The sequence below is a fragment of the Branchiostoma lanceolatum genome, chromosome 3 (genome assembly GCF_035083965.1).
Source record: "Branchiostoma lanceolatum isolate klBraLanc5 chromosome 3, klBraLanc5.hap2, whole genome shotgun sequence".
NCBI lineage: Eukaryota > Metazoa > Chordata > Leptocardii > Amphioxiformes > Branchiostomatidae > Branchiostoma > Branchiostoma lanceolatum.
In genome coordinates this window covers 5,253,067-5,278,958 of record NC_089724.1, presented here as the reverse complement: position 1 = coordinate 5,278,958, position 25,892 = coordinate 5,253,067, and the positions used below count along the sequence as shown (strand labels likewise).

Genomic DNA, 25,892 nt, shown 5'->3' with positions numbered 1-25,892 from the left:
ACTTTTCTCATATTAAGAATTTCAAGTAAGAATAAGAAAGAAATATTGAAGAATTTGTATGATCTTTTCCATGGAAATTCTCATAACAAGGAACACTTTCCTAATTCTATTAAGTTAAGAAACTATTTCTCAGCAAGTTTTTAACCATTAAGAATGTCTAGAAATCCAAGTCTAAATTTCTTGGTTTTATTTACTTCAAGATTATTCTTCTTGTTATGTTAAGAATATATAAGATTTTTCTTCTCCTGTTTCTTGGATTATCTTGCTACAACTTCAAGATAAATTTTCTAAGAAAAAATTACTTAAGAAAAAAAATTCTTAACTCGTGGACAAAATGGTTTTCTTAAACGCAGAAAGTTTTCTTCTTTTAAGAATTTTTTCCTGTGTATAAGAAGCAACAAGAAAAATAAGAAAACGCATTTTTGGTAGTGCATGTGCATCTCTACGCCTTGTAGCCTCACCAGCAGGCGTCGTGGCAGCTGTTTTCTGATTGCACACGGTAGACCCAAGAAACGCCTGCTACGGAGTCTGCTCTGAAGGCTGGCTAACTCCACCGCACCTTGTTATATATAAAGAGAAGTCAGGTTCGTATCTATGAAGCAATGGGTCAATCTCATAACGTCACACGTCTTTACTAAATACTTCAGTGAAATTACTTAAGTAATATCAAAACATGTCTGGCACTCAAAATTGTCAAGTATAGACTTTCAGGACAGAGCTCGATTGTGAGTTTGGAAACTGCTACTGTCCTGGCGATGGACTTAGTGTGACAAATTAAACTTACGTTTTCATTTTAATATTTTGATATCTTGCCCAAAATAGTTGAACTTGCCAAGAGTCATATTTGTATAAAGGGGTCAACGGCCAACAAGTAGGAACAAGTATTTGTCTGAAGCATCATTCTGACTTATGATGGAGCTGACTACGGCCTAACCTGGAATCCAGGCCATTGCCAGGGCTCACACAGGTCAGCTTTCGGTACCGGGTTCAACATGCCCCCGCGGAAATTGTGTCTCAGTCCTCTGAAAGGCCCTTAGCTAAAGTCTGGATGCCAGGCTGTTTGGCCAATTCCTAATTATATTAGCTCTCGGACCAACACGCTCCAAGAAAATTCTACAACAGCCTGAGTTAGACCCTGCACAATATATATTATAGAGATCGGAGGTCTGACATCCCGACTACCCTGAAAGGACCGTTAGTTGAATACTCAGGGAGGCAAAACCACACGGGGTGGGCATAGTTGGCCAGGCGGGGATAGGAGCTTGTTGTGCCGAGGAAACCCAGCCCGACGCCCTGGGAGAGACTGGTGACAGCGTGTTCATCTACTCGTGTGTAGTCGGCAGGACTATAGTGACTACGTAAGTCAAGACTATTTGGTGTATTTTTATGCCGCGAATATTTCAGTCACATTTTGAAACCGTTGACGTGATGTGATAACGTATGTAATTGTATGTTTGGGGGTACACCCTGTAATATTTCGCCACTCATCGTGCTATTATTCATTTGGTAGATGTCCTTGGTAGATATCTCCAATCTTTAAAAGCTTTAACATTGGCGTAGACAAGGTCATATCGTTATATGTACAGTTTTTGGACTCATAGTAGCCAGGTAGAATAAGGCAATATAGTTTGACGGAAAAAGTAAATAGTAGTCTAAAGAAGTACATGTAAAAGTTTATAGTGACAAATATACATGTATAGCCGGCTGGTATGTATTAACGTATGTACGTATATGGTATATCGTCTTATATAATCGTAACGTTACAAGAGGAATGTTCACTGTAAGCAAAGCCATATGCATGTAGAGATGTTGTATTGTGATTATATGTTTTCTGACCCCGTTATCGTTTACATGAAAAACAATTAATCGTGCTGTATCCCCCCTTTGATTTGTCTTTTCAACCGTGTTAAGCTTAAAGTTCTTAGTCCAATGTCATTGGACTACTTTTCTTCGAGAAAAAGAAACCGCAGAATAATTCCGTCCGTACAAAAAGAGACAGCGCGAAGCTTGGGTGTCTATTTGTGTGAATGAGGTTAAGGTTGTCAGACTGCGCTCAGGGAATTATTGGCCTGGTGGCCCAAGATATATACCAAGAATAGCTCTCCGCATAGCTGCACCGCGTGGCGTGCTAGCCTCATTTGCAGGCCTTCTCGTAGCGCCAGCTGCATCGTTTATTTTTGTTGGAAGCTCTGATTCGATCGCGAATTTCAACTTATGGGGCAAATTCTAATGCGGGGGAGATCGCTTCTGCGATTTTTTTGTGAACGCCGATTGAAAGCAGGCCTTCCAGGGGCACATGAACGATCTACCGGTATTAGAACCTAGTCTCCAAACAGACCCAACGGTTGCAAAGACCGTATCCAACTGTCAGAAAGAGTTTTTTGGTGAAGGTGCCTGACAACTTCTCAGTGGCTGACTGGAGCTTCTCTGGCTAGCTTGTGCGATTTTGGCACCATGGAGATCTGCTTGGAGATTAATTAGAACCAGGTCTAGGCCCATGTGTTGAAAATCGCGAATCAGGGCTCCCCAAAAATAAATACCGACGCTCATATGTCCTAGAGGGCCTGCAAAGGAGGCTACACGCGTGTCCCCTAACAGGGCTCAACAGCTGCTTCAGGGGCACCATGGGCACATAGGTAAGAAATAATTCTCCTTGGTTCACGTCACAGGCTAGGCAGGGACATGTCCCGGTAGCTCAACTGGTGGCGGTCTCACGGTTGAGCTTCTGGCTCATAAAGGTCACATTGGCAAACCGGGGCCCGGCCGGACTGTTTGCCTGAACGAAAACTAAAGAATTGATGTCAAGAATATACACAAATGGTGCTCATGGTTAATCTTTGAAACTTTTTGTGTGTTCTGTTGTCTTTTATATCATACTTTTCGTTCGGGCCGGGCCCGGGTTGGGAATTGTGACCTTGGCCTAGCTGGGAGACCCTGGTTCAAATCCTGGGACGTCCATGGCCCATCTCGGTTGGTGCTGCACCCGTCTTTCGGAAGAGACGTAAAATGGGAGTTCCGTGTTCGATGAAGTGCCTCGAGCATGTTAAAGGAGAAGACCTAGCAACATTCTCCCTGTAACAATATATACTGCTACTGAAACAGCAAGGAAAGTTGCTAGTCTATGTGACACAAGGAAGTTGATCATGAACAACAACACGTCTCAGTTGACAGGGAAAGAAATGGGCCTAGTTATCGAAGATATCACCTTAGTTGTCAATCAAATAACTGCGAACGCACACTAAGACAAACAAACAATGTTTCGAAAATAATACCTTCGTTTCCACGGATCGGAGGTAAAAACACACCGAGAGCGCAACCTCTGTCAGGACAGCATAGGTTTCGTTTACATACTTGTTAAGGTAAAGCGGTTTAACCTCAGACTGATGAGGACGAAGCATAGCGCTTTAACTATTAGTGCAATTCGGCTTTGCTAAGCGTCTATTTTGGCCAAGCACACCGGTTCATCCCAACTCTTCTCGGTATTAAAGTGTGTTGGGTCAACTTGGGTGCTTTTACGTGCAAAGGTTTGACGCCCTGAAGCTCCCTCATACACACCGGGCTGCCGGCTTTACGTCCCCATCCGATAGGACTATGCGACTGTTTTCCAGCCGTGTTCAGGCCCGGGGCGCGAACTCGGGCCACCGAATTCGAACCACATGTGGAGAGAGGCAGAATGCGCAAACCACCGCACCACGGGGACACGACACTTGTTACCTGCAGTTTAAAATTCGTTCTATTAATGCCCCTTTCACACGTACAGCAAGAGAATGGATCAGCCGACGAGTGAGCGAGCTATAAATGACATTTCGGCTGGATTCAGCCAGTAGAGCGATTTTTAGAGATCGATCCGCCTAGCCCCGTTCAATGCGTTGGGTACATTTTCAGGTGAAAACACGCTCGAATCTCTGGGAATCTTCTGCTGATCAACAAGTACGGGCAACTGTGTGACAGGGCCTTTACTCCTCGTTCAAAGGAGACTGATAGTAGTAGACTATTTTTTTCCACAAGAGATAAAACGCTTGTTGGCAGCCCAAAGTCTGACTTGTACAGCTTAGACAGTGCATGACATGAATGGTAAAATTTATGTGCAACATTATGTGCAATTTGCATTAGCTCATTGATAAACTGTTGCTCTCTCTCTCTCTCTCTGACGATCACTCACTCACTCTGATCTAAACTGGCTTTGAACATAATTATTACCTGAAATCTCCTGAGATATATATAAATATTCCTGAGATATATATATCTAATATATCTAAAATAGACAATAAAATTAACAAAATCCTGATAATTTATATGACAAGATAAAATGGTTCAAATGGCACCAATTCTGATGACCAAGTCAAGTACAGACTAGCACAGGTACAATTGTTTTCACATTCAAAATCTTATCAATGCATGACCAAATCATGTAAGTAAGTGTCAGTCCTGATCTAAAATTATAGAATGAACCTTTGATAAAAACAGTGACTGCATCACAGCCTACTATTTAGATGATGAAATTGCACATATCGTTTCAATGACTATCAAATATAGAGCAAATTGACACAACTGTGTCTATATATGTATAGAATTTTGCTCAGAAGGTTTAAAAATTAAGTGTAGAGGCTATTGAATATACAATAACATTTTGTAGTATCAATTAAGTTGATTGATTTTTTCACACCATTGTGTTTCTTTAACTATTCACACTGCTCACTGATTGGATCAGACATAATCATATACAGAGTGTCTGAGTACAAAGGAATAAGATAATTCATAACACAGAGGACTGAGGTGTGGGAAGTATTCCTGCTTAGTGCAATGGTAGAATAATTGTAAAGAGTTTTAGAGGGATGAAGCAAAGTAATGATGTTTACATCCATCCTTTCTTTTGACAGTTTGATTACTGTAAATGCATTTAAGTTCGCATGGTCTTTATTTCGCGGTAGTGAGAAAATGGAGTGTTTGCGGTCATTTTAAGTTCTCATTTAAAACAATAGTAGCGCTACATGTACAGTCATAGGTGGGCAAAAAGTTTCGCGGTGGTTTGAAGTTCACGCTGAAAGTTAACTGCGAAAACCGCGAACATAAAACCACCGCGAACATTTCTGCATTTACAGTACTAATTGTCATACATGAAACTCTGGCCCATAACTGATGAAGGATGATCTAATGGGTGTGCAGTGTAAATAGTATTCAATCTTAACATTACAAACTACACCCTGTATTAGTAACATCATTTATTTCTTATGGATTATCTTCTTCGTTAGGATGGTTCACTTTTTGTTTTGCTGAATTAATTATTTTAAAACTTGATAAAATGCTTTGTTACTGTCATAAGGCCAAGGAAAAAATCTTGTGTTTGTGGTTACCCGACCCACCCTAGCCTTTTTTTGGGGGGGTCGACTGCTAGCAAGGGACAAAATTTCCAATCTGACATCTGAGTGATGAAATTCCTGCATTCTACACTCAAATTAAAGCTTTGAACAGTTTATGTGAGAATGTGTAGTAAACATTGTACAATGTATACACATTATATATGTATGATAACAATATGATGTTAGAACTACCTGATGCATTTGATATCCGCATTGTTAAACTGTATTTGTTGGATTTCTTGGGCCGAAATCTTTAAAGAATTCCCTACCAACCCACCCTATTTTAGGACCGTAACTAGAAACATGTACAACTGTCTTTTTCCTAGGCCTAAGTAGCTCAAGATTAAGTTCATTGTTCTCTTTAAGCTTGTCATCAGCCAGTATGAAGCGGCCTCTCCGCAGCTGTGGCCTGTTCTATCCACTCTGCCACCATCCCAGCCATCTCTGCACTCTGCTCCAGACAGAAGGCATGCTGAATCCCTCGTTCACACAGATGGATGTCTCCCTGAAGGCAGAAAATCATGAAAGATTGATGAATGAAAGTAAAGACCATTATTGCACATTTACCCCCTTACAAGATAAGTACAGGTCATGGTGATAAAGCAGAAGTACAATGTGATATCTACAAAGACTAATGAATGCTAGTATGTACAGGTTCAACTTATCAACTTTTTTGGAACTGCAGGGGCCTGTTTTTGTTGGAGACTTTTGAAGAGGCTCGCTTGACCTTCTCCCTGCTGCCTAACCCTAGAACCAATACAAATGTGGTGCCATTAAGCAACCACCTTTATAAAGCAAGCTGAGGGTAAGCAAAACATACTTCACCAGACAGCTCATAGCAAAGAAAAATCACAGATAGGTGAAGTGGTCATATAAAGGAACCCTGTGGGATACTGGAGGGGCATTCCACATTTTTAGCCTGCATGGTATCTTAACCTATCACCTATAGCTATTGAGTCTCTTCGTCCTCTTATGCTATTTGTGCAGCTATAATAGGCTTGTATACTAGTACCAGGCTACAGATTTGCACATCAGGTGCACTATTGTCTCACCTGAGGGAAGGTATTCTTCATCCTCTGGTAGAAGCTGACAGGTGCCCAGCCGTCAGTCACACCGTAGTAGAAGATGAGTTTGTCCAGGTGCTGACCAATACACTGCAGGTCTGGTTCATGCACCAGACTTAATTCCTACAGTAGTAGAGGCAATGTTATGAAAAAGAATGAATGTGCACACCTTGGGGTGCTGCACTAGTATCTCTCAAGCCTACTGTTTTTAAAAGTGGTGGATTTATGTAACCCGGCAGATTAATGTTAATGGATAATCACTAAAAATGATAACTAGAAACCAACAAGGTTTCACAGACACCTGACTCACCTGCCATCCCATAAAGATGCTGTTGTTTGTCACGTTTGGGTCAAACAAGTTCAAACTAGCCTCGACCGCTCCTTCGTCAAGTTTCCTACCCAAGAAGTACAACTTCAGCAGCCAACGTTTTGCGACGTCCGGGAGAAACGACAGCAAGAACGCCACGAAGACCGCCAGCCATCGGAAGTACGTGGAAGGTGCCAGCCGACTTCCGTTGGGTGTTTCCTTCAGGCGCTCTATCATGGGGAGAAGTTGAACGCCCTTCAGGACGTCGACCTCTGGGCAGTGCTTGAGGATCTCCAGCACCATGTAGCAGCCGACTGAGTGACCAATGAGGATGAGTTGCGTGTCCCGTGGGACATGGTTCTTGACGAAGGCGATTTTGTGTGCGATTTGGTCTTTGAAACCGTAAGTTCCTTTGGATGCACCTGAGTGAAATATGAAAAGTTGATTGGTGACTTGCAACATGCAACTCAGTTAACTTATTACATTTAAACCTACAGTACAATTCACCACCTCTACATAGAGAACCACCTGGTCAATGTGGCCACTTTTGGTGGTCCCTTAGAATACAATAATTTTTCCCATTGACACAAGCATTGTATCAATCAAGAATCCTGTCCATAGTGATCACCTGTCCACATAGACCAGATTTTATTGGTCCTCTGAGTTGTCATCTTGGGCAGTTTTGACTCCCCGTTCATTCGTTCAGACCCTTGTAGTGCATAGTGGCACATATATGATAGGGCAGCAAGTTTCCTTGCTGTTTCAGTAGCAGGGTATGCACCTCCTCGAAAACGGGACCCCCATTTTACGTCCCTTCCGAAAGACGGGTCCAGCCACAACCGAGATGCCCTGACCCAGGACTGAACCAGGGTCTCCCAGTTAGCAACTCATTGGAATCAGGAGCTCAACTGTGAGGCTGCTACCTGTTGGGCATTCCTAATTTTGACTGTAGCTGTATTCAAACATAATTTCAATATAGCTGCATTCTCCTTACCTGAATTTTCCTTTTTGACGTCATCTGGGAGAGTCACATGACCAGCGTGTGCCATGCCCCAGACAGGAATGCGACCTCCATGTGCTCTGTACAGCTCTCTCATAAACTTGTCATAATATCCAACAACTCCTGGGTTTCCTGTTTAAGAAAGAAGGGGGAAAAATTGTTAGGAACGTGTACTAGCTTGGGTTTCCGGAAAATGTTAGAGGCTAAAGCCCCATGCATAGCCTTGGGGCCCAGAAAGGGTAGCCTGTTAAGGTAGCCCACCCCACCTACATTTATAGCCTAGTCCATTTTTTCCGGAAAGCCTATTAAGCTAATCATCATCATTAAGCTAAACTTGACACAAAAAATTTAAGAAACTTGATTTTGATTTACCACTGTATTACCAGTACATACCATTGGAAAGCATATCTAGTGCCCTTTAAAATGATATCCCATATTCTATGATTATATGATTATGCGTATGATTACATGATGGATTGATTATGTTTTTAGCACCAGGACTAACGTTACCTATGTGAACAGGTCGTGAGAGAAAAGTGCCGAAATTTCTCATGATCATATGTCCGTTGCCATAAATGGACATATGTGGAAATCTGTGGGCTGCGGGTGCCTAAATCTAAGGCAGTTTCATTTTATTTGTGTTTGTAATCATTTCATAATCGCTCATTTCATAAGGCTATGTAATTATGATAATGCACCCAGCTGAGCACAATACATACCAAACTGTGATGAAAGTCAATCAAAATGATATGTATCAATGCCCTGATTTGCATAATCGATGTATTGATGGTGTTAACCTCCAGCTAATCAAGTGACAAGTGTCACCATAAATGTAAAATCTCCATCATTTACCACTAACATATCATAGATTTCCATATATGGTAGGGATTTCCATATATGGCAAGGGGAGGCTCATAGCCCAGGGAGGCTGGATTTGCCCGTGACGCCGGGGTAGAACAAATGTAACGTTACATGTGTTAGGTCCGAATAGTGATGACCTCTAAAAGGAATTCTACCTAACAAAAATAATCGTTTTACCTGGAATGATGAGGTACAATAGTTTCTTGCCCTGGTCCGTTGGAAAGTCTCCACACTTCATAACGTGGGTCCGTATCCCATCCACACATGGGTACTCGGACCGGATTTTAGGCACCGAAATTTGTGTCATCCTTTTGACGATGTGACGGCTAAATGACATAGGCTTTTACGGTGATATTCCCTGAATATACTCTGCACGAAATGCTTGATGCAAATAAGAAATTCGTGAGTCAATCTACGTTGCAAGCTGCTTGCAAAATTGACGGTATGTCAAACTGGGTCAGGTCGGGTCACCGACCAAAGGTGGGTGTGACCTTTGATCGGTATAGGACTGTGCAGCAGCGCCAATTGGCGGAATTATGCAGGACTGCACCAAGGCGAGACAGACGCTTTAGTGTTCAATACACTGCTTTTACACACTTACATGTAGCCTGAGTGCCATCCCCCGTAGTGACCGCTGGCTCAATGGCTTGCTTGTTTAACAAGCGCTGGCTTGCTAACGGCTAACCGCGGCTAGCTACTTGTTCCGTGGTTAGCAAGCGACAACCATTGAGCCAGCGGTCACTACGGAGGATGATGCTAAGGATTACACACTCGAGAAACGGCCTCGCTATTGAACTGAGCCTTCTTTGCAAAGATAAGACTCTCATGCTTTTAACAACTTGTGTTATTTGGGTAAGAGAAGATGGTCAACTGACATAATTCATGCAAATGAGGGCCTTATTTGCAGAATAAATGGCAGACATTTATTCTACATGCAACAACAGATCCGTGAATACCTTAGTGTTGGAAGAAAGTTTAGCATTGTATTAAAATTGCATTTCTGTTGAGCTTTATTCAAAGATTCAATTGAGGTGTGACAATGTGAAATCCAACAATGAAACTTAAGTACTATTTACAGTACCTGTAACGATATCAAAGGGTATCAGGACATTTCGGCCCATGGACAGTTCGGCCCCGACGTTTCGGCCCCAGGTCGAGGACGTTTCGGCCCCAGGCCGAAGACGTTTCGGCCCCAGGCCGAAGACGTTTCGGCCCCAGACCGAAGACGTTTCGGCCCCAGGCCAAAGACGGTTCGGCCCAGTTAGTTTCTTTTGTCAAACAACTTCAACTTGTAGTTTGTACTTTGTTGTTTGGCTGAAACGCGCACAAGCAATCAACCTGATTTTCAATCAGAGACCGCGTCGCTTTGTCAGACAACGTCTCTCGGTACTTCACGCGCATCGGCAATCAAACGCGCCTGATTTTCAATAGAGACCGGGTCCCTTTGTCAGACCACGTATTTTTGTAGATTTGCGATGGGCTGTGGGCTAGTTAATCTTAAGTTAGAAATGATTCAAAGAACATGAATGTGTTAGTGAAAAGGAAATCGACAACACAATACAACACAACAAAAACAATTCCACGCCATAACTGGTAGCAAGTTCGGTGATGATACAATTCGGGTGTCTGAAAACTGTCGGGGAAAATTGCATCAAAATTGTTGGAGGCTAGGGCCGAAACGTCCTGGCCCTGAGGCCGAAACGTCTTGGACCTGAGGCCGAAACGTCTTGGACCTGAGGCCGAAACGTCTTGGACCTGAGGCCAAAACGTCCTGATTTGGGAGGGGCCGAACTGTCCATGGGCCGAAACGTCCGACATTCATATCAAAGTTCTATCGAACGATTCAAAACGATTTTTTGGTCAGGCACCTCAAACATGTTTTATTTATCATTTCAAACGTTGGATAACGTTTTTTGCAGTACATGCCGAATGTTAATTGCAATTGTAGATGCACAACTTAAACATAGTGAAATAAAGGTTTGTATCGAATTTTGTTCCCAGGGCTAACCCTTTGTAATAGCCTTCGGCTAGTTGGGTAGCCCTGGCTGCACTTTTTTACAGCGAAATAAATAAATCAAATGCATGAAAAAAAAGAAGGAAACCTGTCGACTAATACTGTCTTAAATCAACTAACTGTTCTATACAAATGTTGACCTTCTCTGTACAATTATTGGAATGTGAATTGATGAAAGTCTCGCGTTATAGTTCATGACCACCGCTGAAAATGTGGATTCCTTTCGTTTGTTCAGCATAACCAGTAACGTTACATACCTATAGCCGTAACACACCGGTTCTGTACAGTAGGTACAATCTGAGTAAGACACGCCTGTGAGGTCTGTTGTGGTGGGTTCTTTAACGTGCTCGAGGCGTGGCTCTCCTCAAAGATGAATCCTCCTCCCTCGCCACAGCTGGGTACTCCAGTTGAGCGAGAAACTCTAGTGAGGTGTTAAGTGCCTTTTCCAAGCGTACAACACTTGGGCCTGCTAGGGATTTAAACCCAGAACCTTTAGGCTTTAGGTTCTAAATCAACAACCCTAACCAGAAGGCCACATTGCAACCTTTCTTGTCCTTTCTTTACTGTAGGACATACATACAATGTATCAATAATGCGGTCAGCACGGGAAGTAGGATGGATATCACCAGCAGAACAGCCGACTGTGCCCATGTCGTGGTCCTGCTACTGGAAATTTCGTCCTCACCTGCATTAAGGATAAGTTGTACGCGTTATAATTATATCGACTCCCCCTTCCCAAAAAGGATGTACAATGTTAAGCATTGATCTGCAAAGGTCTTCAAGGAAATGATGGGTCTAGTGACTAGTATTTAATTATAAACTGATACTTTTGTGCAATGTGGTATATTGTAGAACGCATGGGATCATTTTTCACCAGACATATCAACATGAGACGACGGTAAAAATGGTACCTGCTTCTGATCCCGACTTGTCTCTAGGCTGGCGCATGCGCAATGGGTACGGATGCTTTGTCTTTGGCGACAGTGTCATATCTGTCTCCTGGAATTTGAGCATCAAAATAGAAAAGAAGACCATAAGTATCTGCTGAATGCAGAATGATACAAGTTCTGTCATTCCAAACGTCACACAATCTAAAGGAAAGGGTCGGAAAGAGCTGAATTCACTGCTTTCCATTGGTGAATATACTCCTAAATCGATTTCTCCCACAGTTTACATTAGTCCGCAGGTAGACTTGACCTTCCGGAGGTTTCCTTTGAACTTCGCGTCTGGCGCGCAGCCATATTTAGACAACATCCGGAAACTTTTCAACCAGGGAGACATATCGTGACGTACACCAACAAATCACGTCACCTAGTTTACGCGCGAAATCTAGTGGATATGGGGCGGGGCCGAGCGAACCAAAACATGTTTACGCACTGTTGCACGAGCGCTGTTGAGTTTTGCTATCGTGCCGGACCTTTCCGATATTAGCTCACCTCTGTACTTTCTTCAGACGACAACCACGCCATGTCTCCCACATCCTCATCCTCTTGTGCCTCTTCGATCTTCAGCTCAGCTGTCCTCCTCAGCAAGTCCAGTCTCACTTCTGCGAACGTAACTTCCGTGGGAAAGTCACCTTTCTCGGCTACCCTCAGCGCTTCTTGCGCCATCTCCGTGGCCCTCTGTATCTTCCCACGCCGTCTGAAGAGGTCGGACTTTGCGAGGTACCAGGAACAGCGCATACGGTTGGGGATCCCCTCCCATAGGTTGTTCTCAACTTCTGATAGACTGTTTTCTGCTTTTTGTAGATCCTCCCTAGAGATTAGGTCGGGGTTGGTGCCGGTTGTAGTGCCATCGTACCAGCAACCTCCAGCAACCATTGCCAAGCGGATATGAGACCGCCTTAGATGGTTCCTGCACGTCTCGTCCTTCGCATCAAACCCTGTCCCGTAGTGCTCAATGGCGTTCTGGAAAGCAGACACTGCCTCTCGGTACAGTTCGTTCGCTCTATCGGGAGAATGCTCGCATTTGTACAGGACTTGCGCTTTCAGCGCAGCGATGTTGTACCAAACGGAAGCCGTGTCACGTCCAGATCTCATGTAAGGAAGGCCCTGTCATAGAAGAACTTTATTGCACGACAATTGTACATGGTACAAAGTATGGCAATAGTTCATACATAATACAAAATAGAAGTATAGAATAAAACTTAACATCCTAATTGCTAATACAATAAGGGCTAGCATACATTTTTGATATAGTGTTACAATCAAGTGGGGCTAATCATTGGTTTCGGTACTTTTTCTAATATCATACGTGATTGAATGCATATACATTTAAAGGAAACTTGAATCAAGAAGAATACAAGGTATTCTTAAAATGAATGGCAGAAAATGTAGAATATGAAACCAAATCAACAACTTACGTTTGCTAGGTATTAACTCTGGTTGTATACACACGCAAAAAACAACTTTGAAGGAGATTTAACGACCGACGTTAACACTAGTAGCATTGACCTATAAAGCCATATTAAAGACCAAATGAAATGGATTGTCTTCACACCTGTAGAGCTAGAGTATTGATGTTTTCAGCCTCGTCGTGTCGGTTTTGTTTCCGGAGCAGTGCGGATCTAAGGTAGAGTCTGTGTGTTTGCTGCTGTGCAGGGTCACAGACTTTCTGAACAAGGTCGTCGGCGTGTTGCAGACTGGCGTAGCCGCCTCTGAAATCCTCACGAAAGTAAGCAGCGACCACATCCTGTTGAAAGAGAAATCTCTCAAATACTATTTTTTTAGCAGTTTAGCTGCCATGAACGAGGTGTATTTGTAACGGGTAATACAAGAACCGTTACTGCACGACAATTGTACACGGTACAATGTATGATTATAACTATTAAGACATAATACAAAATAGAGGTACACAATAAAACTACTAAAGCATGTGACTATAAATGTATTTCTCACCTCAAGAACTATCCGCACCAGAATATCTGAATCCTCCTCAAATCGTTTCATTGCTGACCTCAGAAACTTGTCGTACTTCAACCAGTTTCCTGTCAGAAAAAAATGATATTGTAACATGGAATATCTTCTTATAACGTAATGTTCCATACAGAGTCAACAACGGTCGTTCGTTCCATGATCAATTTGACGAATCAATATTGAAAAGTAAACCAACGGAATTATAAGGTACCTTGCTCCTCTAGTAGTTCCATCCTTGCAACGATACGCTGTGATACACTGTCTACTCTGTTACCTGCATAGAGTTCACCAGTTAATGGAATGCAAGATTCGGTGACAAATATGTCAAAAGATAACAGGATTCGATTGTTTTCCATTGATTTGATATATTCCTCAAGGGAAAACAATCGTATGCTGATATCTCTTGACATATTCCTCACTGAATATGTCAAATGAATATATTCATCGCTGAATATATCTCTCTCTATGTATATATGCAAATAAACTTTATTTCAGAACTAGTGTACAAGGTACAATGTATGGTATCGTCTAGATCTGCTGCGTAACAACAATAAGTCGACGAGACTAACCTGCCTTTCCAAAGACTATATACTGTGAAATGACAATATGCTTTTATAAGTATTGGTGGAATGTCGTTTGGGCTTTTTAATATTTTTTTTCGATATTTACAATGCAGGGGTTGTCAGATGTCAGTTAGCACAGGGATGTCAAGTGCTATCTAAAACCATTTATACCCTGATATATATATATATATCTCTCTGGCTCATTCCCCGTCGCCGAGGATTAGTGGGAAGGGCAGGCCCTCTGATGGCTGATATATATATATATAAGACATAATCTACATTTATGAAGTGAATTACGCATACCAAAATATTTAGTTGAATGTCATCAAAAGATACAGTGATTAGGTAAAGTTTCGGGTTTATACATGAGATTATCTTTATTTTTCTTAGTGCATAAGAGATACTTACATGTGCTATGTTGTGGCATAGGTTTTAATAGTGTAATTCGAGAGTTCTTCTGTGTTTCTGTTGAAGACAAACACAAAGTAACGGAAAGTTATATGAGATTTGCTAAAAAAAAGAGGACAAACTGGAAACGATAAAGTACTGTAAGCTACATTATTCATGTTTAGTGAAATTAACCAACCTTCACAACCTTCATTGTCCTCCCCCTGCCTTCTCTCTTTACTGTCGATGTCACTATTCCTGTCTAGAAACATGATCTGATAAGTGTTTTTGTACTTCATTTAACAATTACAGAATGTATTGAGATCCTTTTAGAAAATATCCAATGCAAAACTCTACTAAATTTCAGGTCCGTTGGTTTTCATACCAGGACACCAGATGCTAAAATATACGTTTTTGGTCTGAAAATGGCAGAAATATAACAAGATTGGACTTATTTTCAACGCATATTTACACCGCCTTGAACTGTGTTTAAAACAAAAGACCAATGCTTACCTGTTTGCGTTTCCTTGGATTCCCGTTCTCGATTTTCCAAAGCCTTTCTCGGGTCTTCCACCGCCATGAGACCCCCCTGACTCTCTATCTGTAGACCCACTGGGTTATTGATGTTGTACACCTTGTATACCACCGGGGCAGGTGAAATGTACGGTTGTAACGGAAAGCCATTGGTCGGCATTTGTTGGACTATTTGTGTACATTCTTCCACACCGTACGGATGAACTAGAGATTGATCTGGAAAAAAAGCTGAAGTCATAAATGTATGCTAAATGCAGTGTTATAATCAGCAACAGAAGCATTCATCAATTCTTGTTCTTCTCTTGTATTCAATATCACACTCCCCCTGCGGGTATACAGTCCAACCCGTCTCTGCCTGTAGTGACCATTCAGAGGACTTGAAAAAAAGTCGCCAGAGCAGATATAGTGTTAATGCTTGAGTCAATAGGATAGGTGGCCCGAGGGCCAAAAGTGATTACGAGTGGCCCTTATACAGAGGTCGCCGGTACAGGTTTTTGCCATTTGGTCTTTGTTGCAAAGCGATCTATAAAACTGTAAGTAGCTATTATGGCATTACAAATAAAAACATGAAGGCACGGGTGTATGTTATGAGAATCAGAAAAAGTCATATTAAGTTGTTAATTACTCTTTAGTTTCTACACTTCAATTCGTTATTGTAAATCATCTTGTTTACGAAAATGGGGAAGGAGTCTTATAGATTATATTGGTCTCAACTTTCCCCAGCACCATGTATTTTGATTAGTTACATGTATTTTCCTTTTACCTGTGCGAAATAAAGAAATACAATAGTGAAAAATAGAAGCGAATCTTCTGCCATGTATTGTTCATGACCTTTATACACTTGAAGTTAACATTATTAAAACTAGCGTGGCCAATTTCGACCTCAGACACAGGCAGAACCCGGGGCGATAATGTAATGAGCTATACCGTATTCAATTCAATAACAGCGACTAATAGGTTAAGGTGTTTGTGTGGGCGTGTTGGGGGGTGGGGGTTTGTAGGGGTCTCCAAGTCTGATTTCTTCAGTTCAAAATCCGTATTATAGAGATTGAAAATTTCGCACTGTGTGGTGTTTTGCTGAACGCCTACTTCTTAATGGGAAAGGGTATAGCACAACAGAAATGTCAGACTGGGTGTGACACTATTACTGCGCATACAAAATAATGTTTAGTCTTGGCATTGTGCCGTCTTTGTTCACGCTGTGTTGTATGTCGGTACGTTTCAGACGTTCAGAACTTGAAAGACACATGTTCAAACTTCACGGTGTCATTCCAATGGTAGACGTTTTCCTGATTAAGCGGGAAGACAAATATAGTTTGTCCTACCTGTATCAGCTCCGACGAAGTTGTCAGCCATATTGTCTGTATCCCGGTTCGCCTTGTTGTTTTGGACGCTAGACAAGTCCGTCTTTAGACATAGGTATTCTCACAACTTAGCTCCAAACTTCACCGGCACTCCTCTTAAAAGTGAAATGAAGAAGCTAAGCACACGAATCAATCACTGCCAAGGAACCTTGGACTACCCCTTAAAAGTGAAAGTGATCTCACTAAATCTTCCCCGCTGTAGAAACTATGACAAATCCTTCTGGTATGACGTTGACTGGCACGTGATTGAAATATGACCTGGCTGAGTTGAAAAGACCCACAACAACAAGGTCCGGCTGGGTTACGTGTTCTGGGTGCTTGCTTGCGAAACAGGCCACTAACAGTGGGGAATCTCCCATCCTGACGTTTCATAGTTGCCACAAATCGTTTTAGAACGAAAAAAAATACAACTATAACGTTACGCATAGAAACGGTGAAAATCTTTAGACGCTTCTTAGAAATAGGCTTCCCCATTAAGTTCCCAACGCCCAAAGCCACAGACACCGGATGTTGGCTTTCACTAGGCTAGCTGACTCTCCCAAAAGAACAGCGCAAAGCGGATTCTCAGTTCCAACGAAGTTATACTCTACGTCAAGGAATTAGCTGTGTGAGTGGTACAGCTGCAACTAGATTCTTTCTCTCTCTCTCTCTCTCTCTCTCTCTCTCTCTCTCTCTCTCTCTCTCTCTCTCTCTCTCTCTCTCTCTCTCTCTCTCCTCTCTCTCTCTCTCTCTCTCTCTCTCTCTCTCTCTCTCTCTCTCTCTCTCTCTCTCCCGATTGCAATGCACAATATACTAATAATGAGCTAAAATGTTTCATACATTATTCATAGTTAAGGGGCCAAAACTCGCCCTTGCATGTTTCCTTGATGATTAAGTCAAACAGTTTACCTGTGAAAGAAGGCGTAGCTAGGTGGGCGTGGGTGCGCCAAGTTTTAACGCTTACTCCATGCGTGACCGGGGTACATATCTGAAGAAAGAACCTTCTCAATACGTCCCACGACCTTGGCAGAATGCCGACAGTGTAGACAACTTGATCATTATCTTCGCCAAGAATTACTGTTTTTACAGACACACACTGATACGATAACGATTTGTTTCATTTCAATAACAGACGAGGATGACTTAATGCCAAGCTGACGTATTTCGCTAAAGGGTGGTTATACCACCTAGACAGGTTTAAGAAAGCAAAATTGAGGTTGTTATTATTTATTGTTTTCGTCAGCGTTCCTGTGTGTGTATGTGTCTGAAAACACGAGAACTCAAGAATGCCTGGATGGATTGTCTGGATATTTGGTATGTGCGTAGGTCTTCTTCAGACCTCGAAATGATTAGATTTTGGCCCCCCTAGTGGCTTGCTAGGGTACTACAGCGAAACTTCCGGGTTTGATATCTCGTGTTTTGGACATGCCAGGGACATGATTTTTGTGGCAGATAGCTCTTAGAAGGGAGAGTAAGATATGTAGGCCACCTAGCGACTTGTTTTGGAACAGCAGGAGGCATTTCCGTTTCAAACTTTGAAAGGGAATAACGGATAAGAGGTTGACGGATCGTCATGATATTTGGTATGTAAATAGCTTGAGTGATGATTGACAAGATTGTATGCTAATTATGAAGATCAGATGCAAATAAACACCTTATTTGCATAATCAATGGTAAAGCACTATAACTCCATAATGGTAAATGGTGGGATTTCATTCTTGCAGCATTTGGAAGATTAGTAGATGTTGGACATTATCAGACATAAATCATGCAAATGGCACGGCCGTTTCGTTTGCGAGACGGAAATCTGCGGCTGAAAGCATTCTTTTTACAACAACTTTTCCTGTAGGAATTGTCTTTCAAGTCGTCGCTGCGAACAACAGAGAGCCATGCTATCGGATGATCTCGGTGACAAGCTCGGCAGTTGGACGGAGATACCCGAACTTACGACGACAAAACCCGAAGAGAGCAGGCTCCAAGCAACCAAAGCAAGAGGGAAACCAACGGCCGGCGACAAGAATGTGACAAAACGGAAGAAAATGCGGGATAGGTCGGAGCTCGTGCCGTACACATTCGCGGGGAAGAAACTGAGTATCCGGGAAATCCAGGTGTCCATGGAAGAGGAGGTGGGGTACAAGGTCTGGCACGCGGTAAGCATGGGTAAAAGGAGGTTCATGATTCTAAGTGCGAATGCGCAAGGTCAAAGGTGAAGGCCCTTGAGACATTAACAAAACACGTCCGACATTGTTATGCAAATCGACAGATGGTGTCAGGACATGTATAAAGCACATGGTCGAAACAAGAGCCCTTTACAAGTCAAGGGCCTTAACCTTTGACTCTTCGCATACGTATTTTGAATCGTGAACCTCCTTATCTACCGTGGCCCACAAGGACAACCGACGTCGTCTTGGCTACAATAGCCTATCAGTTGGTCTCCACCATCTGAAAAAAATTGCAATGCAAAAAACTTCAATCAACTGGATAAGGTATCAAACCATTAGACCTTTAGGACAGATGTGTTTGTGTGTGTGTAGTTAATGTCAGCATCAGGAACACGCGTGTTAACCTGTGTGTGGATGTTGTTCAGCACTAGGGACAGGCGTGTTGACCTGTGTGCGGATGGTGTTCAGCACCAAGGATAGGCGTATTTACATGTGTGATGACGGTGGTCAGCACCAATGACAGATGTGTTGACCTATGTATGGATGGTGACCAACACCAGAGAAAGGTCTGTTTGGCTGTGTGTGGATGGTACTCAGAACCGATGGTACTCAGAACCTGTGTGTGGATGGTGTACAGTTCAGTGCCAGGGAAAGGTATGTTCACCTCTGTGGAAGGTGTTCAGCACCAAGGACATGTGTGTTAACCTGTGTGTGTGTGGTGCTAGGCACCAGGGACAGGTGTTTTTGCCTGTGTATGGACAGTATTCAGCACCAAGGACAGGTTTGTCTTTGTGGTGTTAATAAAGTCTGCCGTCTTTGCTTGCTTCTTCTATCAAAAACCAGGGCGAGGCTTTCTGTGAGTACTTGGATGGCGGGAAACTGGACCTGGTGGACAAAACCATTCTGGAGCTGGGGGCGGGGACGGGCATCGTCGGGATTGTGGCAAGCCTTATGGGTAAGAACCACTAAATCATGCTTTTTTTCTCGCCTTTTGATAGTTGGAAATAAAGTTCAATAATTCACATAGTCTCCAACACATTTTTTAGGTATAGCAGATGGAAACGATTTCTACAACCACGTGAAATAAACGTCATTGGCCCAGAATGCATAATGTATAAAGAACCCATTGTTCCCCGTGTTGGCATCGCTAGATGTCCCCGTTCATGGAATTTAGAATGGTGCATTTTGCAGCATAGAATATAACTTGAGCAAGAAGTTTGACAAGATACATGTTTGTTAAGTCCCAGAATCCCCTAAGTCAATTCGTAAATACTTCACACTTGACAAGTAAGAATAATTTTAGTTGTGAACAACAACAAAATTATTTTGGTTGTGAACAACAACAAAATTGCACTGCAATTTAGATTGAACCCCTATACACTGATTGTAATTTATATTCTATACCAAAATACCCCTTTCCTTGATTGTTGTTTATAATTAGGAGCAGACGTGACTCTGACTGACCTGAAAGAAGTGCTCTGGAACCTAGAGGAAAATGTCCAGAGGAACACAGAAGGATGCCGACATACTCCGAAGGCAAAAAGTCATCTAAATCACGGATGACAAAGTTCTTTGTACTCAACCAAGTGTGCTATTTCTGTATCTGTATCTACTTAGCCAGTATAACCGCCATTCGGCATAACACACCAGCTTCGCAGGCACACGGCGCGACAGCAGCTGGTTATATTGAACCGAATGGCCTGTTACACTTAGTCTTTGCACATCTGACTGCAACCGTTCTTTAAAGCTACTCCTACAGTCCTACCCCTACTCCTACCCCCCCGAGTCAACCCGCTGGATAATTACCAGGCTAGAGCCTAGAGGACTGCTCAATTTCAAATGGCTGCTGCTGGGCTGGGTATCGCTGTCAATCAATTTTTTGGTTGCTGACTGGGGTATGAACGCCCTCAGGCGACTGAAAAAGTGGTTGCTGTTTTATTTTTTCTATAACAAAACAAACAGCAACCACTGATTGACAAACTGAGTAAGACATGTACAGTTGGTTGCTTAACAGAGAGTCTTTTAAGACTGTCAAAACTGTGTAAAATTGGACGGGACTGTCGCAATGTAGCTTGTGACTGCAGGTGGTTGCCCGGCCTGGTCTGACTGTAGTTCAGCTGTTTGGTACATACGAGCAGTCTTGAACAACTTCTTTTATTTTCTCGGCAGGTCCAGGAGTTGACTTGGGGAAGGGGCCTGGACCGCTTCTCTGACAAGAGTTATGACTTCATCATCGGCACGGACATCATCTACTTCGAGGAACTTCACAGAGACCTCATCTTCACCATAAAACAGCTCTGTAGATCTCACACCAGAGTTCTTCTCTGTCACTATCCAAGATGGCCGTCAAGGGACCAACGATTCCTGGAGTTACTGCAAAAGGACTTTGTCATCGTTAATCAGTGCAAGTTTCTCACAGCAAGACTGTTTGAAGCAAAGCTTATCTCCAAAAGATAGCAAGCTGTATAATCGATTTTGTGTTGTTCTGAATCGGGTCCGGCTTAAAAATACGAAAATGTAATTACCAGACTAAGTAATTACTAGACTAAGACGAACGGACACAGACCATGAACCAGCTTTCGCCCTACTTTATGTTGTATGTTGTAGAAATTGTATATTGTTGTACCATAAATATGTAATTATATATGTTGATAGAGTTATTAGGACTCAAATGACTGTGTATCTCTGTTATATTGTATCTGACCCTTACCTCTCCCCCCATGACCTCAATGAAAAGCGGCCTGCGTGCCGATTTGAGCTTATCATGAATAAACAAAGGTTCAAACATAGTGTGCAACACTATTTTGTTTTGCATTACAACACTCAGATATCAGATCGTCCCTTACCAGCGTATTTTTTCCTAGGCCTTATCAGAACTCTCTTCTAAGATGCTTCATACTCATGGATCAAAAGCGTCGCCTACCGATATTCGCTAGAAATGCGATAGGCGTTATCCTTTTGAAAAGCATTAGACGGTGTACATACAACGATTTATAGATGCACGTATAAACTTTTTCTATACCAACAATAGACCAACTGCTTATCATTTGGAAATATTTGAAAATGTTTTGATAGTCAGTCACCGAAACTGGGGAAAACGAAATAATTGGTCAACTTCAGCACCATGAAAAGGTGAATTTGTGTTTAACAGTTTGCTTGTCTGTACGTCGTGTTCACTTGCAAGGCCAGGTGTGTTTGTGTATAAATGTGTTTGTTTGTTTGTTTGTTTGTTTGTTTGTTTATACTGCATACCCGGTAAACCGCATCTTGGCGAAACACACCAGGTTTATACTGAAGAGTACAAGCTGCATATCCAGACAGATTCATATGATCCACTCACACCGGGAAGGACCCCTACTCTTTTTGATAAGTGTGTTGGGTTCTCCTCAAACACGGGACCTCCAATTAACGTCCTATCCGAGGGACGTCCCTAACCAAAGCTAGGTTCTCATTTTCACCTGAGTGAAGTGGGGAAAGTCGTGTTAAGTGCCTTTCCCAAGGGCACAACGTCAACGGGACAAATCAAGGAACCCCGGTATCTCTGGGTTCTGGGGCCAAACACCCTGCCACTACGCCACCGCGACGCCACACTGTGTGTGTTAATGTACATAGTGTTCAGCACCATGGACATGCCGCTTGCTTGTGTCTGAACATCAGGCCTTATTGAATCCGTTTGGTCGGTTGCTTGATGGTTGATCCTATTTTTCCGATACTTTTTTTCTCACAGTTAAAGGCACTGCATCATTAGTCTCCTATTACACTACGATATGTACGATTGTCTGTTATGACTCCTCTTTCTGGATCCCAATATCTGGGTGCATGTGGGCGTGGTTACTATGAAAACATACCAGTGAACACCATCACGAGTGCCCACGTTTGAAACGTTTACTTTGACATGGTTACCTCTTTGTTCAACTTCTTCAGCCTGAAAATTTGTCTGCCAGTTGCAGAAAAGAAATGCCATTCGCAACAAATCATACCGAGCCGGTTTGTTTCATATAAAGGCAAAGATATCCTTTCTTCTTGAGACCAAACACTACACGATCAGCAATATCCGTGCCCATTTTACAGTTCTAAGTTAGATGGTACATCAGGTGCCTGCCAGAACAGCAAACATGTACGAGCAAGCGGAGCCGATCCGGTGCCCTATCTCTGAGCCCGACAGCGGCCAAACCAGCGGGCCCTCTCCCCGACCAACTGATGTCCATCCGAGTGGTTCACGCGGGCGGGTCCGTTATGGCGAGCGCGAAGTAGAACAAGACACCACACACACGTACAGAGACCCTGAGGAGGGAGAACGTGACGCAATGTACACGCCTGCAGGTAGTGATGCCTTTGTAGCTTTATTTTTACCTCTGTTGAATAAGATACTGCAAATATTGTTCTCATCCTGGTATTGACCATTCAATCGTGGTGTCACCATATCATTGATCGATGAACTTAGATTCGAATATCGAATATGATAACCTAAGAAAAATACCATTTTTCTACAGACCGCACGTATCTGGGAGGTGTACGCAACCGCGTGCTCTCTGTAGCTTAATCCGCTCCCATCGCAGAAGCATTGCCGCCGCTACTGCTGTGACGATTGGCCTAGTCACCGTGGGACTCGCCATGGTGATTTTCATCAATAAAGAGGTAAAGACTGCAAAATCTTCAGAGCTTGTTTTTCTGAAGAAAAAAAAAAATGTTTTCGTCCGGTGTTTCTTTCACACCAGCTAACCATTTCTAAATTTTCCTATTTGTATGGGCATTTCTTAACCTGATTTTTGTGTGTGTGTACATTTCCGTCTCCGCAGGAAATATCGCAGTTGTCCAACACTGTTGACGACTTGAAACGTGACCTGAACAACGAGCGAAACCGGGAAGCCGCCATTGAACGCTGTGAGTGATCAAAGTGTATGTTAAAGCGCGGGTACTTAAGTATTTCACTGAACTGTGCCGAATCGCGCCGAATTACTGCAGTAAGTTTTCCCTTTTGGCCACACTGGCTTGCGATGCACTACCCTGGGAACCAGGCTGTTTATTGGGCCTTTTATTGGGCCGGAGCATTAATTCAGAACAGGCGGGCTGACTGTCTTGGGCCGCCGAAGGGAATCGATGGTCGCTAGGTTTTAGTCTGGGCTCCCAGGATAGCGATGCACGGGCAAAGTGGCGTCTACAAACATAATGTCTGTGCCAAGAATGTCACATTTTCAGTTTCGGCTCCCCGATGCAAGATAACTTTGGTGACTTAGAAAGAACAATGTACAATTATTGAAATTCATAAAAACAAATTTGCAGTGGTCTCGCTGCTTTGCACCATTTTTCGATACAATTTGCATTTCAGGCGAGAAATTTCCCGCCGATTGGCCCCGGTTTGCTACACTTTGCGAATAATCGCAATTTGGCCATTTAAGCGTAGTCCCTTGAGATACCCGATTCTGACTTTGTTAGACACCTTGGCGTTGAACTGATCTCAATTATTTCAGCGGCAATCTGTTGAGATTTAAACGAAATGCATCAAGTTCTATGTCTGAAAGATAATTTTCTTATATTCTATTTAATAATTATCGTTTTCAGCTGGTTTGGTATACTCGCGCCAGAATTACCCTGGGGGCCAGGCACCGTATATCGGCTAGCCACTAAGCAACGCGCGCGCCCAAGCTTTCCCGGCGCACCCTCCCGCTGTCCCCCGAAGACCGACCCCGCCCCACTCTCCGCTGTAAACCCAAGGTCTGCTAGCCATACACGGTTTACAGCGGAGAGTGGGGCGGGGTCGGTCTTCGGGGGACAGCGGGAGGGTGGGCCGGGAAAGCTTGGGCGCGCGCGCGTTGCTTAGTGGCTAGCCGATATACGGTGCCTGGCCCCCAGGGTACGCCAGAATAGGCCCATTCTCAACAGATACGTGTGATGGGTTCTTTAATTTGGATAGGAAAACTTGCATCCTTATCCTTAATGATGTTTACCTTCACGGAAGGGAAGAATGCTGCCTTTGCTCCATTTCTTCCCCACCTTCCGTTCCAACTAAATAAGATAGATAACGGGTGTCACCATGGTTACTGGTAAAGTCTCAGACACCCTGTGGTGTTCACTTAGGCATGTAGTATGTAGCAAGTGGTAGGACAGAGCTGGAGGGGATGGTCACCATATATATGAAACTGTTTTAGTAAGATTAAACAAAGCAGCAGTTTTTTTAAGGCTGGACCATATGAAGGTATATATCTTTGTACTTCTAAATGTTGCCTTTTTAGTTACAGGTATATGTTTTCTATGTGAGTGAGTGAGTGAGTGAGTGAGTGAGTGAGTGAGTGAGTGAGTGAGTGAGTGAGTGAGTGAGTGAGTGAGTGAATGAGTGAGTGAGTGAGTGAGTGAGTGAGTGAGTGAGTGAGAGAGTGAGTGAGTGAGTGAGAGAGTGAGTGAGATGTTTTCTTTTCTTCTAGGTGAGTCCGGTGTGCTTGAAACTCCCACTCATTAGCGGTCAGTACGTTCATCGCTCCCTTAACCTGACCGCCACGTTCAGTAGGGCCTTCCGGATTACTCCCGTGGTGACTGCGGGCTTGATGTACCTGGACCACAATGCTGGTCAAATCCGCGTCTCTGCTGCCGTGTCGTCGGTCTCGTCAGCAAGTCTGACGGTGCGGCTCGGCACCTGGCACGACTCACAGCTGTACCGTGCCCAAATCCACTGGATGGCCTGTGCATGAGACGCATGCGCAGCAGCTGTAAAGCCCCTATCTCATCACTGGGCCCGCGGCACGCTGGCGGCGTCGCTGCGTCCTAAACTGGATTTGTGTTACCCATGACTTTATAATGGGAATATCATTCAAAACGTACAAGTATGACCAAAAAGACAACAAAACACACAAAGCTTAAAACAATTCGTTTTTTGTCGATGAAATTCGGTGAGTGCTTTGTCAATTCGTTCGGCCGCAGCGAGGCCGCCAGCGTGCCGCGGGTCCAGTGAGAGGGGGGGCTTTAGAGGGCAGACGTTGCAGTTCATTCTCCTTATTATACTGGAGCCCAGAGTAAGAAGCATTGATACAACACCTCGTAAAAGTACTCACCCTAATTTCAATCTCAAACGGCCTTCTCCACCAGTAAGTCACAGAGGTACTTGATAAAAACAGGGGGGGGGGGGTGTTAACCAGGTCAAACTGCTGACTCAAGTAGGTTGACCCTTCAAATTATCATGGAAGCCCGGCCCATCTGTGTTGGTAGTAATCATAATTTGATCCGTGAATACCTTAGTGTCGGAAGAAAGTTTAGCATTGTATTAAGATTGGTCCTTCGTTTGACCCCAATTTTTACCCATTTTTATCCGCTCAGTTCAAGCAAGACCCAAGAACTCACATTACGCCAACTAAACACATTTTGACCAAAATGGGAAAGCTCAGACCCTA

At 43.2% G+C, this 25,892-nt stretch overlaps 3 protein-coding genes and 1 long non-coding RNA gene across 4 annotated transcripts; 1 reads left to right on the top strand and 3 right to left on the bottom strand.

The window, feature by feature from the left end:
- Nucleotides 1-1,200: 1,200 nt before the first annotated feature.
- LOC136429232 (protein N-lysine methyltransferase METTL21A-like) lies at nt 1,201-25,196 on the top strand. Its single transcript, XM_066419104.1, has 6 exons — nt 1,201-1,358; nt 18,198-18,498; nt 19,354-19,465; nt 19,952-20,046; nt 20,680-20,826; nt 24,933-25,196. The coding sequence occupies exons 2-6, from the start codon at nt 18,238-18,240 to the stop codon at nt 25,194-25,196; spliced, it is 879 nt and encodes a 292-aa protein (XP_066275201.1). The 5' UTR covers nt 1,201-1,358; nt 18,198-18,237.
- On the bottom strand, nt 4,718-9,523 carry LOC136429822 (lipid droplet-associated hydrolase-like). The gene is made up of 5 exons (XM_066419817.1): nt 8,770-9,523; nt 7,726-7,863; nt 6,735-7,153; nt 6,413-6,547; nt 4,718-5,865 (listed from the first exon to the last, which is right to left on the bottom strand). Exons 1-5 carry the CDS (start codon nt 8,927-8,929, stop codon nt 5,734-5,736), a joined length of 984 nt encoding a protein of 327 aa, XP_066275914.1. The 5' UTR covers nt 8,930-9,523; the 3' UTR covers nt 4,718-5,733.
- LOC136429821 (uncharacterized) lies at nt 10,767-13,915 on the bottom strand. Its single transcript, XM_066419816.1, has 6 exons — nt 13,733-13,915; nt 13,504-13,592; nt 13,106-13,297; nt 12,043-12,657; nt 11,518-11,605; nt 10,767-11,291 (listed from the first exon to the last, which is right to left on the bottom strand). Exons 1-6 carry the CDS (start codon nt 13,875-13,877, stop codon nt 11,167-11,169), a joined length of 1,254 nt encoding a protein of 417 aa, XP_066275913.1. The 5' UTR covers nt 13,878-13,915; the 3' UTR covers nt 10,767-11,166.
- Nucleotides 14,681-16,729, bottom strand: LOC136429218 (uncharacterized). Its single transcript, XR_010754713.1, has 3 exons — nt 16,331-16,729; nt 14,985-15,221; nt 14,681-14,733 (listed from the first exon to the last, which is right to left on the bottom strand). It is a non-coding gene; the product is annotated as an uncharacterized lncRNA (long non-coding RNA).
- Nucleotides 25,197-25,892: the final 696 nt, after the last annotated feature.